Source organism: Scomber japonicus, chromosome 13 (assembly GCF_027409825.1).
Source record: "Scomber japonicus isolate fScoJap1 chromosome 13, fScoJap1.pri, whole genome shotgun sequence".
Classification (NCBI taxonomy): domain Eukaryota; kingdom Metazoa; phylum Chordata; class Actinopteri; order Scombriformes; family Scombridae; genus Scomber; species Scomber japonicus.
This window is the reverse complement of record NC_070590.1, coordinates 11838133-11855035: the sequence shown is the minus strand read 5'-3', so window position 1 is coordinate 11855035 and position 16903 is coordinate 11838133. Positions and strand designations below refer to the sequence as shown.

Sequence of the window (16903 nt, the reverse complement as noted above, 5' to 3'; positions counted from 1 at the left end):
AGAGAGAGAGAGAGAGAGAGAGAGAGAGAGAGAGAGAGAGAGAGAGAGAGAGAGAGAGAGAGAGAGATGGGGAGAGAGTGTTAATGCATTTCGGTATGAAAAAAGTGTTTTGTGTGGATAACTAGAAAACGTTTGAGGTCCAACGGAGCTTTAGAATCCTATTAATTTCACAGCCAGAGGTTGCACCACCTTTCTAAATAAAAAAAACCTTAACTGGGTATGTGTATGAATGCCATACTGATGTGTGTGCCTCTGAGTTCACAGACCGCCTCTTAGCTCTTTAGCTAGCGGTGCTGAACACATGACTGGAGAAAAACTGGTTGTGGGGTTTTTGTTGTTGCTAAGCGACAACCAAAAAAACCTGTCTCTAGCACAGCAGTGCTCTTTCATATTCATAAATTCGAATGTTAAAAATATTCTTGGCTCTCTGTGCTGTGGGGAGCGTGCAACAGTGTATGCATTCTTTTCAAAGTGATGAGAAAAAGAAGCCTGTAGTGTGAAGACAGGCTCCTGGTGGACTTGTACATCAACAGAGGGAATAAATGTGTGTTAGTAGGCATTTCACACAGGTAAATGAGCCGTGGGACCAGCGTTACTGCAGCCCTACATGAAGCCAGTATGTTTCTCGCCTTGTTGATCCCTGGTGTGCTCGTGGATGTAAATGAACAAAGGACGTTTCAGTGTTTCCTTTGTACTGTATTCGTTTTAACCAGGAGAGATAAACACAAAAGGCAGAAGGGAGGAGAGGATGAAAGTCAGATTTGAACCCACAGGGCAAAAGGGCAGCTCAGTACATGAAACTCACAGTATGATGCCAAATCCATATGTCTCCTACCTTGCCAAGCAGACCCCAGGTGTATTCACAGATGTGGGGGCAGATGGGGGCCAGCAGCAGAGTTTGTCTCTCTATGAACTGGAAGACGAGGTCTCTGTGCATGCCTTCAATGGCCAGCTCTCGATACTTATCTTTTGCAGCCTGCACACATGCATCAACAATTTAAAAAAGGTCATCAGCATCACTGGTTACTAGGTGATTCCTGTGCTATTCCATACACAATTAAAGTAAATTCACTGCATACTCAGGATGATATCTGAATCCTCAGTCATGTTATGCTCTTTCTACTGTTTTATCTATGCAGTATTCAAACTATAATCACATAAAATGCTAACAGAGAATGAAAAACATGCTTATCTATAAGATATGAAGATGAGAGTACTAGAGAGTTGATGGAGATTTTATTTACCTGGAACTCAAGAAGCCACTCTTCAGAGCCTCTTTGTACATCATCCTGTCATAGTGCTGCTCTGTCTTCAAGATCCCTGCATTTATCTCACTAGACAGGACACAGAATCCTTTCAGTCAGTTTGCAAACTAAGTTTACAACTCACCTCTCAGTGAAGAGTCAAAAAGTAAAAAGGTAAAGATTTTCTGAGGGCACCATCTAAATTCTGAAGGACTGAATCACTTCTAGTTGACCCAATGGTAACTGGCTTATTTTACCAATTATTATGGCTCACTTTCATCATAATTTCAAATCCCTCCACGTTTTGACCTTGTATGTAAGCTGATGTAGCCAATCAGTGCTGTGCATTTTATTAATATCTTTTTAAGCTCAGTATAGACAACAAGATGAAATCATTTGTCAAGTCACCAAGTAGTTGATTAAAAATTAATCAACAGCTATTCGAATAATAGATTACTTATTTTTATTAATAGTTCAACATTTTTGGAAAACATGGTTATTCACTTTCATGAGGACAGTGACTCACTAACCCTAACTGAAATCTAAAAATGACAAGAGAAATTTTACAGGCTGTTGTGTACATAACTACTTCTTGGTGTGGCGTAGTGACTTCCTGGAGTCATTACCAAGTTGCCAGAAATTGCGCATGGCCAAGACCCTACAAAACCCTACACAACCTGTCTTTTTTTTTTGTACAGATGAAACAAATAAGATATAAAGTGATAATGAGCTTCAGAGGTGCTGAAAGGGGTGAATTTTGTTATCTTTGAACAAAGTCAGGTTAGCAGTGTCTCCCTGTTTACAATCTTTACATTAAGATAACAGGCTGCTAGAATGAGTGCATTTCACAATATGTCAAATTAGTTCTTTAAAGCATTTTAGCAAAATTCAATGCCACACATTTCTGGAAATGGTGATTTCATCAAAGCTTCTCTAAAAACCCATCTACATAGCCTTACTTAATGTGAAAGTTAATCATTTAATAATAATTTATGTGACCTTGGTAGCTGTCAATCCATAATCCATCCACTCTGAATGAACCGCATCATCTACCTGGCAAAGACCCGATCATTGAAGGTATCGGCAGGTCCAGTCCTGAGGTTGTTCTGGTTGGCTATCATCTCCTTCACCCACTCAACCCAGGTGTAGAGGCGCAAGATGCCAGCGTCAGCCATGGTCTCCACAAAGTTGGCATCCTCCACTGTATCGCCGGCATCAGCTAGAGCCAGACGCATGCCTGAGAGAGGAAATGAAGAGAGTGTGTTAAACCAATGAGAAGTTTAGTATGATTAACAGTGACAAAAACAACGGGTGCAAGGTAATATGTTTTTAAGATGACAGGATACATGAGCAACAACTCATCTATGAACTGCTTTTCAGCTAATATTTCAGAGCAAAAGAAATTTAATTCTCACCCATGACTTTGGGATTTGCTGCAATTACATATTTAACTATATGGGTCCTTGTAATCATGACACACATGCAAACATCGCAACAAAGTTTTTCTTCTCTTTGGCGAAATACTTTTCAACAATCAGGGGAACAGGCAGTGTGGAAAACTCCACAGTGTGACAAAACACAAATATCCAGCAGACGCTATATGAAGCCAGGAATATAAAGTCAACTTAATAAATCTATCTGCTGTCAGATCATGAAGTTCTTTACTTCCACGGCAGGACAGCTTCTTGAGATATAGCAGGCACACACATATCTATTATTTAGCGCTTGTAGAACGTCAGCAAGAACAAAGAAGGTAAAATGACATAAAAAACAAAGAGGCTGGATCGACTAAACCTGAGATGTATTAAGGTCAGGAGGGACACCAGAGTTATTCAGTGTCCCCTTCATGGTATAAATGGAAAATATTAAGTAATCATATAAGTAAGTATATGAACATTTTAAAAAACATGCGATTCAAAATGGATTATAATTATTAATTGTAACAAAGAGAACCCATACAAGATAAGACCTTTAAAATGACATTTTCAGGGACAAAATTGAAACCCCAGTAAAAAAAAAAAAAAAATCTTCTCTTCCTCTTGGTTTCTACAATAAATAAATAAATGAATAAAATATAAAAATTGAGTTTGTACATCTCTCCTCTTGTCCTGTAGAGACACCAACAGGGAGTGCAGCCTTTCTGGATGATTCATGATTAACAGGAATATTTATTTTGCAATAATATTATACAGCTGTAGACATAAGCTGCTGCTGGTGGAAGGATTATATTAACTGTATGCAGCTTTAATGGTTATGTTGTGATTAAAGCATAAATTACATAAAGTATTACTATAAAGACAGTCATTATATACTGTGCAAGATATCTGACAAATACAATACATGTTAATAGCACGCAATGTCAATAATGGCTCAAATCGCTTATGGGAATAGAACATTTTCTAATTATCTTCGCCAGAAGATAAAGGATCTTTATCATACAGTGAAGTCTAATGGCCTGTGCACTACGCAAACACACTGCAATTTGTTCGAAATGTTTACCTAATGCCTTTTTCATCCTTCAGTGAAACATGACAGAGTTATTCAAAGAAAATCATGATAGAGGAGAAGAATGAAAGATAAGAAACACAGAAGGGAGATAAATTAAGAAGAAACAGAGTGTACCATCTGCTGAGAACTTTTCAATGGCTTGGCTGAGAGTGAGGAAGTTTCCAGTTGATTTGGACATCTGGTGAATAGAAAAACAGATGTTAGCCACCAAAATCCTTGGAGTATCTCCGCCCACACAATTACACTGCACTGTGGAATAAAAGCACTGATTCACAGAGTGTCTGTGTTTAAAACTATAAAAGAGCAAAGGATGTACAAATCAACAGCACATACAGTAATTAAAAATCAAACACTAGCTAATCACTGGCACATAAGAGCTTTTTTTTAAAACTAGGCTTTCTGCAAAATACAATAATGCTATTATATTAATGTTTTAAATCTGTCAGTAAGGACTAGACTTTTTCTTCTGAGCATATCACCCTTATAACAAATGAAGAGATGAATATAAATACATACAGATTAATACTTCACATCATTAAACATAAATATAATGATGTGAAGTATTAATCTCTGAAATACCTTTTCAGAGTTGAGGAGCAGATGTCCATTGGCCCGCACTGCCTGTGGCCACTTCCCACTGTGGACAAGAAAAATTAATTGATCATTGATTTCATCTTTACCGTCATCATCATAATCAAATGAACCTTAATCCGAGGTTGCTTCACACTTTTCAAATCAATTGAAATACTTGTTGAGAACTCAAAGAAAAGAAATGAAATTCCCCTTTTCACAGCAGAATGAATTCACATTCAGATTGGGCAATATTACTACAATAAATATTGTGATATTAATACTGACTTTTTTCCAATAGATATGAAACTCCATAAAGAAAACATATGTAAAATCACAAATCAAGTATTCAGATGAATTTATGTTAATGCAGTGAATAAACCGTGTTCACTATTATGCTTTTGATTATATAAACTAAAGGACTTAACCGGAACCCATTCAGTGCCTCTTAACACTGTGGTGTAGTCTATTCTGAAGTATTGTAGTGGTAGTAAATTGAAACTGAATAATGTGCTGTAGCTCTGCTTTCAGTTTGATAGTGTTCCTTCAAATCCGGGGGCCATGTTTTACTTGCTGTCATCTACATTACCGGCAATTACATCTTTTAACACACATGAGTAACTTCACTTTCCCTGATTACTTGAACTTGACACCATTCTTTGATTGAGACACCCGAGTATAAAGGCTTATATCACACCATAATTTATCAAACTAAAACTGACATTGTTTCTTGTATTAACCGCTACAAAAATCATAATCATGCTAGAAAAACTCTAATTTATACTTCTGTCATGAATAAACAGACCCAATCCTTAGATCTTAAACGATCTGAATGCTAATGAATGCTATAATGTAGCCCCTCATTCATTTGATTCAACTCTCTGCACACTCAGTCAGTCGATTAGGTAAACTTACCTGTCTTTAGGCCACATAGCCACATGGTTGTACAGGTAGTAAGACAGGTGGTTGGGCACCAGATCTTTGCCAGACACGCGGACGTCCACAGGGTACCAGTACTCAAACTCCCGTCTCAGTCGCTGAAGATGTTCTTTAGGGATGCTTGTCTTGGGGAAAGGAGATGTCTTAAAGAATATGAAGTCCCACACCTCTCTGGTCATCTGCTCTGGTCTGTGAGAAAAGAAAATAAAGAGACAAAAATGGTCAAGTTCAGAAAGAGGGATGTATTGGGTTGAAGCAAGGTGAAAAGATGTAATTAGTTGCTTATGTTTGAGCACAGGAACAGATTTGAGGATCTTTGAATGAACACTTTGAATTGATTTTATTAAACTCTCTCAAATGCAGTAGTTGTCATTGAGGGTTCATTTTATTTATTTATTTTATTATTCTTATTTCATGGATGAATACTCAAATGAATACTCAACGCAAAATAATCAACCTTAAAAAAAGAAAAAAAAAAGAAAAGCAACACCTGTCTTTTTTGAAATGATTAAATTTAGTCTTTCTCCCTCAGGTGAATAATGTCTATTGATATTTGAAGGCAGAGAGAGATGGAACATAGACAGAGAGGCACCAAAAAGGGGAGAGAGTGCATGAGTTAGAGCTTAATCCTTGTGTATTTTTATGTGGGTTTTTAAGTATGCGTGTGTCCGTACTTGATGGCCAATGGTGAGGCTCCCTGTCCATTCAGCACACCTCCTTGGAGGAGGTGGGCTACAGTGTAGTAAGCCATGTAGATGGTGGAATCTGATAGTGACTCAATCAGCCATTGCTCATCCCAAGGCAGCCGCGTTCCTATGGTAACCAGGAGGCATGCACACATACAAACACACACACACACACACACACACACAATCATGAGAGAGAAAGCCAGAGAGACACAAAAATGAGGAAAAACAGTTGCTGTGTCCTCTGTACTGACTGATCATATTCTGTTGCCTTCCTTGTTAAGCTGTTCCTGTTGAGCTGGTTACATGCTGGTGACAAGAGAAACACTTACACAATAGAACAAGTCTCTGGTTTACTGTGTAATCCTTGGCAAACAAACTGAGGTGTAAATCTTCATTGTTAAAAAAATGTAAACCTCAACTCAACCAAAGCAGAAGTGGCTGAACTGTTGACTTTGAAAAGAAACAAGTAACTATTTTTTTCTTTTTGAGAATTTTTGAGAGATGGATGATGAAAAAGGTTATGAAGACACATTACTCATTCACTCTCAAGTGCACAAAGCTTGTGATTTCATGTTTCCACTGAGCATACATTGTTGTAAAAATCAAATAAAAAATGAATGTACCTACTCTTGCAAAACCTACTTTTTGATCCATTTGAATTTCACTTCAGAAGAAAAACTATTGCTGTAAAACTGAAAATCAGAAAAGTATTGCTTGCATTCACAAGTGAGGAAGTGAAATGAATCTGCACAACCTGTGCCTTACAAAAATATCTTTAAGTTTCGACTGTTCGCCTCTTATGCCGATTGGTCCAATTCATATTGTGAAAATGTGTGGGGAGATTTCGACAGTGGGAGTATACAACAGGCCTAGACTGTACTGGATTGGCCTGTACTGTATGCCAGCTGGTCTTTAGTCTGCATCTATTCCTTTATGAACAGAAAGACAGGTTGTTACTAGGTGCGTTATCATCAGTCCTCTGTCTCCATCTATAGACCAAAACCATAATACAACAAACAAACTATATTTTTGTAAGAGGCAGCAAATAAAACCAAAGTTGGAAATGTCACACTAATTAAAAGTAACTCACACAATCCTTCACATACAGTACCAAGGAAACAAACACTCACCTAGCCCGTAAGTACGAGAGCAGGCATGCTCCTGCAGCCAGGCCAGGGTAGCCTCAAAGTTTCTCCTGGTCTCATCACAAAATCTGTGTAGTGTTTTACAAAACAGAGCATATACAAACACAAGAAGCAGATGTTCATTTGTTTTCTCAGACTTTGGCATAATAAGCTTTGTATTCAGATGATATAGGCTACAGGGTTTTTAAAAAATGGCCAAGGAATTAAGAACATCAGAGGTCAGTGTCTTACGTCTCCAAAGACTTGAGGACTTCATTGGCCTGCTGCTTCCACTCAGCATCCCCATAGTCCAAATACCTGAAAAACATTCAATATTACCATATCTGAAGACAGTCCAACAATTTCAGATATTGTGCCTTGAAAAGACATCTCACAATCATCAGGCTGACTCAAAACCAGCAAATTCATTTCTGATCTAACAGTTCTTAAAAATCACACAGCCATGTAGCCTCAGATCCACTGAGCTCATGACATTTCTTCCTATTACAAAAGAAACAAACATTCAGTTTCAACATGCTAAGTTTCTTGTGATCAGACTCACCATTGGTCACAGAGAGCCACTACACACTCATCACATGAACGTGACATGACCTGTTTTTCTGGCTCCATGTAGATCATGGCCTCGCCCTGTGGTAGATCAAAAGAGAGCCAACATCATTACTATCAATCAAATCATACATGGGAACTCTAAGATACTCTATAACAGAGGGCAGACAGAACAAAAAATATTGATGATTATTGTTTCACATGTTTTTGCACAAGAAAAAAAAAATTTGTCTTACCTTCTCCACCATCATTTTCTGGATGGGCTTCTTGACATCCTGGACCTTCTGCCCCTTGTAGCCATCTACCAGCATGATCTGAAGCAGGAATTCATTCACAGAAATGTATATTGATGTATTTTAAGCACTCACTTCTTGCATATTGCACCTGCATTTAAGTTCTTATTTCTTTGAAATGTGCAATCTGCTGACAGTCGAGGCAGCTGGATTTGTGAGTTTAGGATTAGCAGAAAAATGAATAAATACAATTTTCAAACGGTCTCTGTGTGTTCATCATACTAAACAAAACCAAGCCCACATTTATACACAGTTTTTGAGTTATAGACAGAACTAAATTAAGGGCAACACATACCCAACAGTCAGGTAATTAATTATTTAGTGTAGCCTTATAATGTGAATTGCTTGGTTTGTGCCTGGGAGATAAATCACACAAGCTTCAAACCTAAAGTTAAATCCACAGAGGGTTTTCAGAGGGGCTGCATTTTGCTGACCTGTTTTGCTGTTTTATTCCTCTGTAACCCCAATGAGTTGACTCACCCCTTCATAAAATCCCTTCAGGTAGACTTTCTCCTTGGCCTCAACCAGTTTCTCCTTGTCATTCTGGCTCTGGATCTTCAGCTCATCACACACAAGAGGAGCAGACAGGTTCCCGTAGCCTGGGATCTCAATGATAGGGACCTGGCACGTGCATACACATACACAAATTTAGCAACTTAGATTGAATTTGTTTTCATATTTGTGTTTTTTTTTTTTATTACTAGAAGTGGTGGGTTAAATAGAACAGGAGATCAGCTTACCGGCTCAAAAGGTAATACCATCTTGTCCTCAATTCCATACTTCTCTCGAAGGGCCTTTTGGAAAATTAGGTATTAACAAAGACATTATTAACACTGCAAAATGTAGCCATGCTTCATCACTGTCTCGTTAAATGGCAACATTTTATCCTCAGGGATAATGAGTTTAGTCCACCTGAATTTAAGCAGATAACACAACAGTCTAATTAAAGCGCACAATCTGTTGAAACGTGATACAATCTTAATTTTTCCACAAGTTTCATATGGGCTTTGTTGTCAGTGTTTTAATGCAGTAGATTTATTTTTGGGTATCCTCCTCACTTCTTTTTTCTTGATGTCCCTGAGAGCAGCAATGTCATCAGGAGCGTCGGATGGTACACTGGTAACTACCCCGGTACCTGAAGGAAAAAAGGTCAAAACATGACATGTATTGATGCAGATCAGGTGGTATGTTTCTCAGTGACACTGCAATCTATATAACATGCATTCAAAGCGATGAAGTGCCCATTGCCACCACATTCTTCCACTGTTGAACAGCTGCACTGGATTGGGGTGGGTTAAAAGAACCATTATAGTCGAAACTGATAAATGTCAGGAGATGACCCAGATTCACACTTATTCATTGCTCTCCATCATCTCCATACTCCATTAAAAACTCATTCTAATTTGAATTCTGACATGTCAACTTATAATTCAGAAATTGCAATCAAGACTATTCCAAAAAGTCCAGCAACAGAACACACTGATACAGACAAACTACACCCGTCAAGCACCACCGACCAGAGAAATACAAAGTGCTGACTAACAGAGCCGAGGCAATCTAAGTGCAATTAGATCAATTCCATTTGTTTACAAATGTTCTCCCTCAGGAGCAAAGAAGCAGCCATTACTTTGATCCTTTGACATCACAGTGGAAGACCTCATAAATTCAATAGTGACCTTGGCCTACTATTTCAAGACTCCTCGGTTTTATTCCATGTGCCCCGCCAAGAATATTTAAGACAAGGAAGACTAAGGGATAAAGCTCCATGTGGATTTTCTGCAGAAAGTAATACGTAAAGTAACAAAAGCTAGAATAAATTATCCTGATGTTAACACCCTGACACACTTCAAGACGGTTTTGTTGAGTTCTTCAGCAAAAGTCAGCTACATTTCACAAGCATTAAAGATGGCACATGAAAAAGAAAAAAATGAGTGTGGTACTTCCACTCAAGGGCATTCTGACTGCTGTGAGAAATGCTGTCAAAGAAGCCTTTCAAAACTGCAACGCTTTAAACAGATTAAACGGATAGCCATGAAAACCATAGAAGAAAACAAACAAACACAACCTCTCTAGATGTATCTATGTCTTGGCCCTTTAAGTCAAGTTCACTCATACCTTTGTCCTCCTTGATGGTAAGCATGGGCAGAGCATAGATGATCTTATAGGAGGTCAGAGGAGCACTCAGGGCACAGCCAAGGATATCCTAGAAAGGGGCAAAAATGATCAAAACACAACATTTGACTACATTTAAATACATACAGTAGACCGTACCCCATCCTGCTTGGAAAATGTGACCATAGTAATTAGTAAACCATTTAAAAAGGGAATAGGTTTAGCAAGTGTTTTTTTGCTATAGACATGTAATCTTGTGATTCTAATTGTCTTTACCCTCTTAAATTCAAAATCTACAACTTTTGTAAATGCAAACTGCTTTACAGCTTTTAAATAATACATCAGGTTAATGCCTTACAACATCAGCTTGAATTAATAAAAGAAAAATTCATTAGAATTCATTGCTCATTTATAAGGCTGGAAGCAGGAAGTGCAAAACAGCAGTACCTGTCCCAGTATTTCCATGACCACTGGCACCACTCCATTCTCCTTTGTGAAGCCCTGGAAAGACATGTTCCTGGCAGACCTCGCAGTGCAGATGAAGATGTCTCCGCTGACTGTCTCAAAGGCGACATACTTCATGTCAGGTCTCACCCAGCAGTTGGTCTGACCAAACATGGTCTCTGGTCTCAGAGTGGCAGCCACCAGATAGATGTTTTTGCCTTTCACTGCACTGCAGGAAGGAAGCAGGAAGGAAGGCTTCAACATTTTACTTCTGTATTAAATCTAGAGTTAGTGGTAATCAAGATGAGAATTATGCATACAGAATGTGTCTGTTGAGAGGTATCCTCCCTGACAAGAGTAACTAGCAATAAAGTGTCCAGCGTTTGTAATTTGTTACCTGCTGTAAAAGACTTTGGACTTGAATTTTGCTGTGTATGGTTCCACAATCTTCATCTTGATGAGAGTGTACTCCTGAGGTCCGACTCCCTGCAGGTGATGTCAACACTTTAGTTGGAAGCAAATTAACTGAATAACATCTCCCAGTTAGAACAAATTCAAATCCCCTCATTTTAATATAAGACAGTTTGAAAGGATTTAGTTGAATTTCCTGTTATAAGATTTTGTGCCAACTTCAGCAAAACATGTATTTGCTAAAGTCAATTCAGTGTGTAGAGTTTTCCATAACCAAACAAAACTGCAGGATGGAATAAACAAAATAATAGGTCAAATAAATTCAATAGTGATCCCCATGGTCAAGTGTTTTAAATAGGAGGTGTGTTATAAACGTTTGACCTGGCCAAGTGTGTCCCCTGACATGAACCCAATAGAATAAAGGAAACAAAACCCTTCCAGCAAAGAGCAGGTGTAAAAGAATAATCTGTGGAAAAAATGGCAGAAAATCTCTCTGCAGATTTGGGCAATCATTCATGCCCTGAAGCATCAAACTCTTATCAAAAACATAGGTGTATACAAAATAGTAAAAAATAAAAAAGATGGAGTCTCACTAATGAAGGCTGTGCTGACTTTCATTGCAGTTTATTCTCAAATATGGATCTTTCATTATAATTTAAATCAGTCAAACTTTGTATTTTGTAATTACTTAGCATTTTAGTGATCTTGACCAGGGTTGTACTTAATTTTGTTATAATCAAATTACAATTTAATTTTTCAGTGTACCTCTCCTGTCTGCCTGTCATGATCCATGCATGGTTGTCCATCCTTGGGTGAGTAGATGGTGTACCTGCACAGGAATCAGGGACATTCATATTAGACTACTAAAAATAAAAAACACACAATGGTTCAAAATTAAGTTAAACAAAAAGAAAAACTCCAATATCCACACACACACACACACACACACACACACACTATCATGACAGCTACAAAAATCATAATCACTATATGATCATTATATAATGTGGCACAGTTTATCAAAATTGCTACTTTCCTGACTGTTCCCTTTATTGCTGAAAGAAGTATGCAACAACATGAAACAAGTGAGAAACGTCTATGACCTCACCTTTTGCCAAATTTAATCTTTTTTCTCTCCTTCAGTGTGACAAACTGCCACCTGACGAAGGAGTCGTAGAAAGGGTTCACATCTGTGGTGATGAATGAACGCCTCCAGTCCACCTGTGAGGTCACAACATGACACCAGCATTTAGGCACAATCAATTAAAATGAATAACTTGAACTACTTATACTCAGGGCCCATACATCCTTGTGTAATTGGAATCAAAGCATACATTTACTTGTTGTATTTTATTGTATAAAAGGGTCAGAAACAAATACAGAGAGACAGACAAAGATGACATCTGCTAGATTCTTGTACTTAGTCACCTTAACTCCCATCATTTTGAGATCTTTAACGGCCAGAGGAGGGAAATACTCCAACCAGTGTTCAGCATTGGCAAACTCGGCAATCTCCTGGTCATTCAGGCCCAAAGACTTCATGATGTCCCACTGGAAAGTGGCGGTTCCAGTTTTGGCTGCAGCTTTACTCTAACAGAGGAATAAGAAAGAGTTGAATGGTACATGGTAAATGGACTGTACTTATATAGCGTCTTTCTAGTCTTTACGACCACTCAATTACATCTCATTCACCCATTCACACACATTCATACACTGATGACAGGGGCTACCACGCAGGGTGCCATCCTGCACCTCAGGAGGAAGTGGCGGTTCCAAATTTGGCTGCAGCTTTACTCTAACAGAGGAATAAGAAAGAGTTGAATATTGTGAATTGAAGTATCCCTTTTGAATGATGAACGTAGTATTATGTGGATAAGAAAGCAAAGAATATGTAACAAAACACAAATGCTCACACAACATAAATCACCACATTTTGTCCAGTGTGTTTGATGATGATGACATATTATTTTTTACAGTTCATGTCAAACACTTCATATTGTTGAGTTAAAATGTTTAAATGGATCGTTGTTCTTTCACATGATTAAACACCCAGTTTTGTTTTAAAGGAACACACTCAGCCTGGAGAATGCTTCCTAAAATTAAAATCCAAAGTTATTATAAAATGTTTGGATTACTGAGTTTATCCAATTGTTAACCTTTAAATATATATTTTTTTATTAATGAATTTTTGTTTTTATTTTATTTTATCAAAAAGAAAAACTTGAAATAAAGAGCCTTAGTTGTTAATGACAAGAATATACACTAAATTTTCATCTGTATGTGGAAAATGCCATCAATATTGTCCCTCATTTTCTGACCTTCTTGCCCTTTGCTTTATCCTTGATGATGATTTCATCAGATGCCTCAGGCTTCTCCTTCTCTTCTTCATCCTCGTCCGGAAATTGCGGGGGGTTTCCATACAGCTCCATCTCTCTCTTCAGCTTGTCTGCACAGGCCTGGAGGATAAAAGATGGATTTATGAATCCAGAACATCAGGACACAGCAGTGTGTGTTTGAGGTTTGAAGACAGGGAGTTAGTAACAGGAATAACCTCCGACATGTTGACATAGAATGCCAGTAAAAATGCAGAGTGGGTTTGATGAATAACACTTGTTATTTTGTTTCTTTAGTTGTTTAATTGGGCAGGAAATCTACAAAAACGTATTAGGTCAATGTCAGCTCTTACAAAGCATCACAAACACAGATTTTTGAGGCAATGCCAAAAATGATCAAAACTAAAAAACTTACACAACCTCTATGCTACGGCTGAACAAATTTGAAAAAGTATCTCATTGCATTTATTTTGGACTGAAATTGAAAATGTCATATGACTTGCAATATCAGAAGGAATGAAAATTGTTATATAGTTATTCTCATTTTCATTTAAAAAACATATTTAAATGACTATGGTGTGATTTTTGCAGGGCTCTGTATCAAACAAAGATGTTTTCTTTAATCTGTAGAATATGATGTGTAAACCAGGACCTTTCTGCAGCACAAACATATTTGATTCAAAATTGTATTTTACACGTTTTGCCTTAAACACACATTACACCTCCTGCAATTTGAAAATTACAGTGGGCCATATTGGATTTCAATAAAATTTTGATTAATTGTTCAGCCCTAATCCATTCCCTGCAACTACACACAGTGCAGTAATGTGATGGACTGAAGAAAAATAAAACAAAAAAACACTCACTTTGATTGGCATTCCTGTGCAGTGAAGCCCGAACGGGAAGAGGCATTTCTTTCCTTTCAGAGATTGGTAACCAACACCAAACTGTAAAGAAAAAATAAATTAAAAAAAAAAGCAGCAACTCAAACACCAGTAGTAATATGATGCATATTTCCTCCTCACATAACCGTCATGAGCGCTGACAGAAGAAATTATTTCTCAGTATTCAATCTTCTTACCTCACACTTTGACAAGCTGAATGTGTGGCCAAGGTGCAAGCGGCCATTCATGTAAGGGTAGGGAAAGGTGACAAAGTACTTGTTTTTGCTGGAAAGAAGGAAACAGCTTATTAAAATATGTATTAGAGAGCAAAAGTGTATGCAATCTCATATCCTTCTCTAAGTGTAAGTTATAGAGTATTTTAATTACATCATTTGGCTTAAGCTTCACTTCCGTGACTTGTTTTACAAAAAACTGCAATACATAAAGGGCACTGAGAGATCGGTTGAAGGAAGTACACCTGCAAAACCTGTTCTGACATTCCTGAGTTCAACAGCCTACTGAATATTAAGGGCATGAAGATACATAGATCTACATCAAAATAATGATCAACAAGCCACCACCTGAGCACACACATACACCCAAATGAAATGCAGGCAGAGCCATGGCAATCGCCAGAAAAAAGTTCATGAAGATCCTGAGTAGCTTTTTTCCACAAAAACTAAAGGACAAGTCTAAAAGAGCTGAAATGTGCTTCTGCTGCTCTTTTGGGCAAAGTGAGGCAGCTCGTCTCATTTTTTTCCTCCAGTTTTGAAAGAGAAGCACAATCCTGCTTTAATGTATAAAAATAGTAAGTTAATGTTCTTTCAGTTTTCTTTTATAGGAAGTGATCCTAATTTTAAAGAAAACAGGAGGTTGATTTTTATTCAAAAAATAACACATTGTTTGTTTGTTTTTTATGTCTGGTCAAGCTCAGATATAAAAACATCAAATTATATTTTTGTTGCTTTTTGTAATTTGATATGAATGAAAGTGATTAAAGTGGAAGTGAGTAAAATCAGCATATCAATCACCTAAATCAAATCCAGTCAAAATCATACTGTGACAGACTTTGTGATAGACAAACATTGAATTGTTGTCCTGCTGAAGCATGTATGTGAAAAACTAAAACTCTTCAGGAATAGAACATAATTATGGTCTTTATTTATGATACAAAGATTGAGAAGCTACTCACTTTGTGCTTTCCCCAACTGTTGCCGGTGCATTACACTCAAATGCTTTCTCCTTCTCCCATTTATCCTGGATCTCTAGCTCAATCTTTCTTAAGAAGTCCAACTTTGCTGTTCCCTTCCTCTCCTGGAAGACAATGATGAGTAAAAAGATAGTTCATTAGAGCAGAGCAAGTAGCTGCAAAGTGAGCTTCAGGGATCCCACACATTTTTACAATTGAATTTTCAAAACCTTTCCATAACTATTGCATAATATTTTACCCAATTTCCATAATTTGATTTAACAACATAGCATCTATAGGGCACAGTCTCTGGTTTTTACCTGCCCCATCCCAAATCTAGACAGTCAGATCCAACTGTTTCAGTTGGAGAGCTTTGTTGAGGCTTTTGTTAAACATCATAACCAGAGCTGTCAACTTTTCAGAAAACCTTGGAGCAAGATTTGAAGGGGCCTTTCAAGAAAGTTGGGCTTTCATGGTCACGACCATCCATCAAAAACATTTTTATTCAATTTGTACTTTAAGGAAAGAAATATGACCACGTACAGTATGGAAGCATTTGAAAGGTGGGTGGGACAGTGAAAAGGGACAGGGTTCCTATTCTTGTACCTTTTAACAGGTGGTTTGACACTTTGATATCACTAAATGATGGGTGCATTTTGCAATTACATCCCAGAGCAATTGTTGCCCCAGATCACAAATTAGAATATATTAAAAAGCTAAATATAGAAATTGATTATTTGTATATTCATACTAAATTAATCTACTCATTTTTGACATGAGAAAAGTGTGTGTGTGTGTGTGTGTGTGTGTGTGTGGGGGGGGGGGGGTCCATGTCCAGCCTGTCTTATATCCGTTATCTTTTATATCAGATCAGGCCGTCCCTAATTCAAAACTTTTCCAAAACATTTACATTACTCCAAATCATTTCCAGTTTTTCTAATTTCATAACTTTTCCAAGAATTTCATGACCATGGGAACCCTGGAACCTACTACAGATAATTACACGTGAAGAAAACAGTTAGTTAGTCTCCTGAAAAAATAATTGAAACATATGGAGCAGAGCAGAATAGATTAGACAAACTGTTCACGTGTTATACAAAAAACCAGCTGTTATCTCTGCTTCAGCTGAGTCAGACTTAGTTCAAGTCTATTTCTGCAGCTGGTTCGACAACTAGCTTATGTTAGCTAACGTGGCTAATAGCCACAAGCAAGTTCATGTATTGGAATAAGACGTATAAATCGCCTCTAAACCTAAATTAATCACGCTAAATTACATATAATTAAAGAATTGAACTTACTGCCATTTTGACCCAAGCTGTGAGTTTTCTATTATTCAGTTGTGTAGACAGAAAAGACCAGGTACAGTTTCCAGATTGACAAGCCAAGGGAAACCCACGCCACCGGTGCCCGGCTGATGACACTCAGCTTCTCGCATTGCCTTCTGGGATATGTAGTCCGTTGAACTTTTCAGACTTTAAATCGTTTGCTATTTAGTAAAAAAGGCGTCCCTAGTTCTTATAGTAATTGTTTGTCTATTTATAGATTTATTTATTTTTTTACAAACAACTAGGCTGCGTGTATGAATTTAATCAATCG

The 16903-nt window shown here is 37.6% G+C and overlaps 1 protein-coding gene across 1 annotated transcript in view; it reads right to left on the bottom strand.

The window, feature by feature from the left end:
• Positions 1 to 16704, bottom strand: part of LOC128370866 (leucine--tRNA ligase, cytoplasmic-like) — a 24957-nt gene extending 8253 nt beyond the window's left edge. Inside the window, exons 1-26 of the mRNA XM_053331050.1 lie at positions 16606 to 16704; positions 15311 to 15432; positions 14316 to 14403; positions 14101 to 14181; positions 13220 to 13357; positions 12330 to 12491; positions 12010 to 12122; positions 11667 to 11730; positions 10888 to 10976; positions 10494 to 10719; positions 10050 to 10137; positions 8993 to 9069; positions 8675 to 8728; positions 8415 to 8555; positions 7878 to 7955; positions 7637 to 7722; positions 7327 to 7392; positions 7081 to 7163; positions 5936 to 6074; positions 5238 to 5450; positions 4332 to 4389; positions 3867 to 3930; positions 2298 to 2481; positions 1245 to 1334; positions 1138 to 1147; positions 818 to 976 (exon numbers count right to left, since the gene is read on the bottom strand). Coding sequence (XP_053187025.1) covers positions 818 to 976; positions 1138 to 1147; positions 1245 to 1334; positions 2298 to 2481; positions 3867 to 3930; positions 4332 to 4389; positions 5238 to 5450; positions 5936 to 6074; positions 7081 to 7163; positions 7327 to 7392; positions 7637 to 7722; positions 7878 to 7955; positions 8415 to 8555; positions 8675 to 8728; positions 8993 to 9069; positions 10050 to 10137; positions 10494 to 10719; positions 10888 to 10976; positions 11667 to 11730; positions 12010 to 12122; positions 12330 to 12491; positions 13220 to 13357; positions 14101 to 14181; positions 14316 to 14403; positions 15311 to 15432; positions 16606 to 16611 — 2679 coding nt within the window. The 5' untranslated portion in view covers positions 16612 to 16704. The remainder of the gene's footprint in view (positions 1 to 817; positions 977 to 1137; positions 1148 to 1244; positions 1335 to 2297; positions 2482 to 3866; positions 3931 to 4331; positions 4390 to 5237; positions 5451 to 5935; positions 6075 to 7080; positions 7164 to 7326; positions 7393 to 7636; positions 7723 to 7877; positions 7956 to 8414; positions 8556 to 8674; positions 8729 to 8992; positions 9070 to 10049; positions 10138 to 10493; positions 10720 to 10887; positions 10977 to 11666; positions 11731 to 12009; positions 12123 to 12329; positions 12492 to 13219; positions 13358 to 14100; positions 14182 to 14315; positions 14404 to 15310; positions 15433 to 16605) is intronic.
• Between the last annotated feature and the right edge of the window lie 199 nt (positions 16705 to 16903).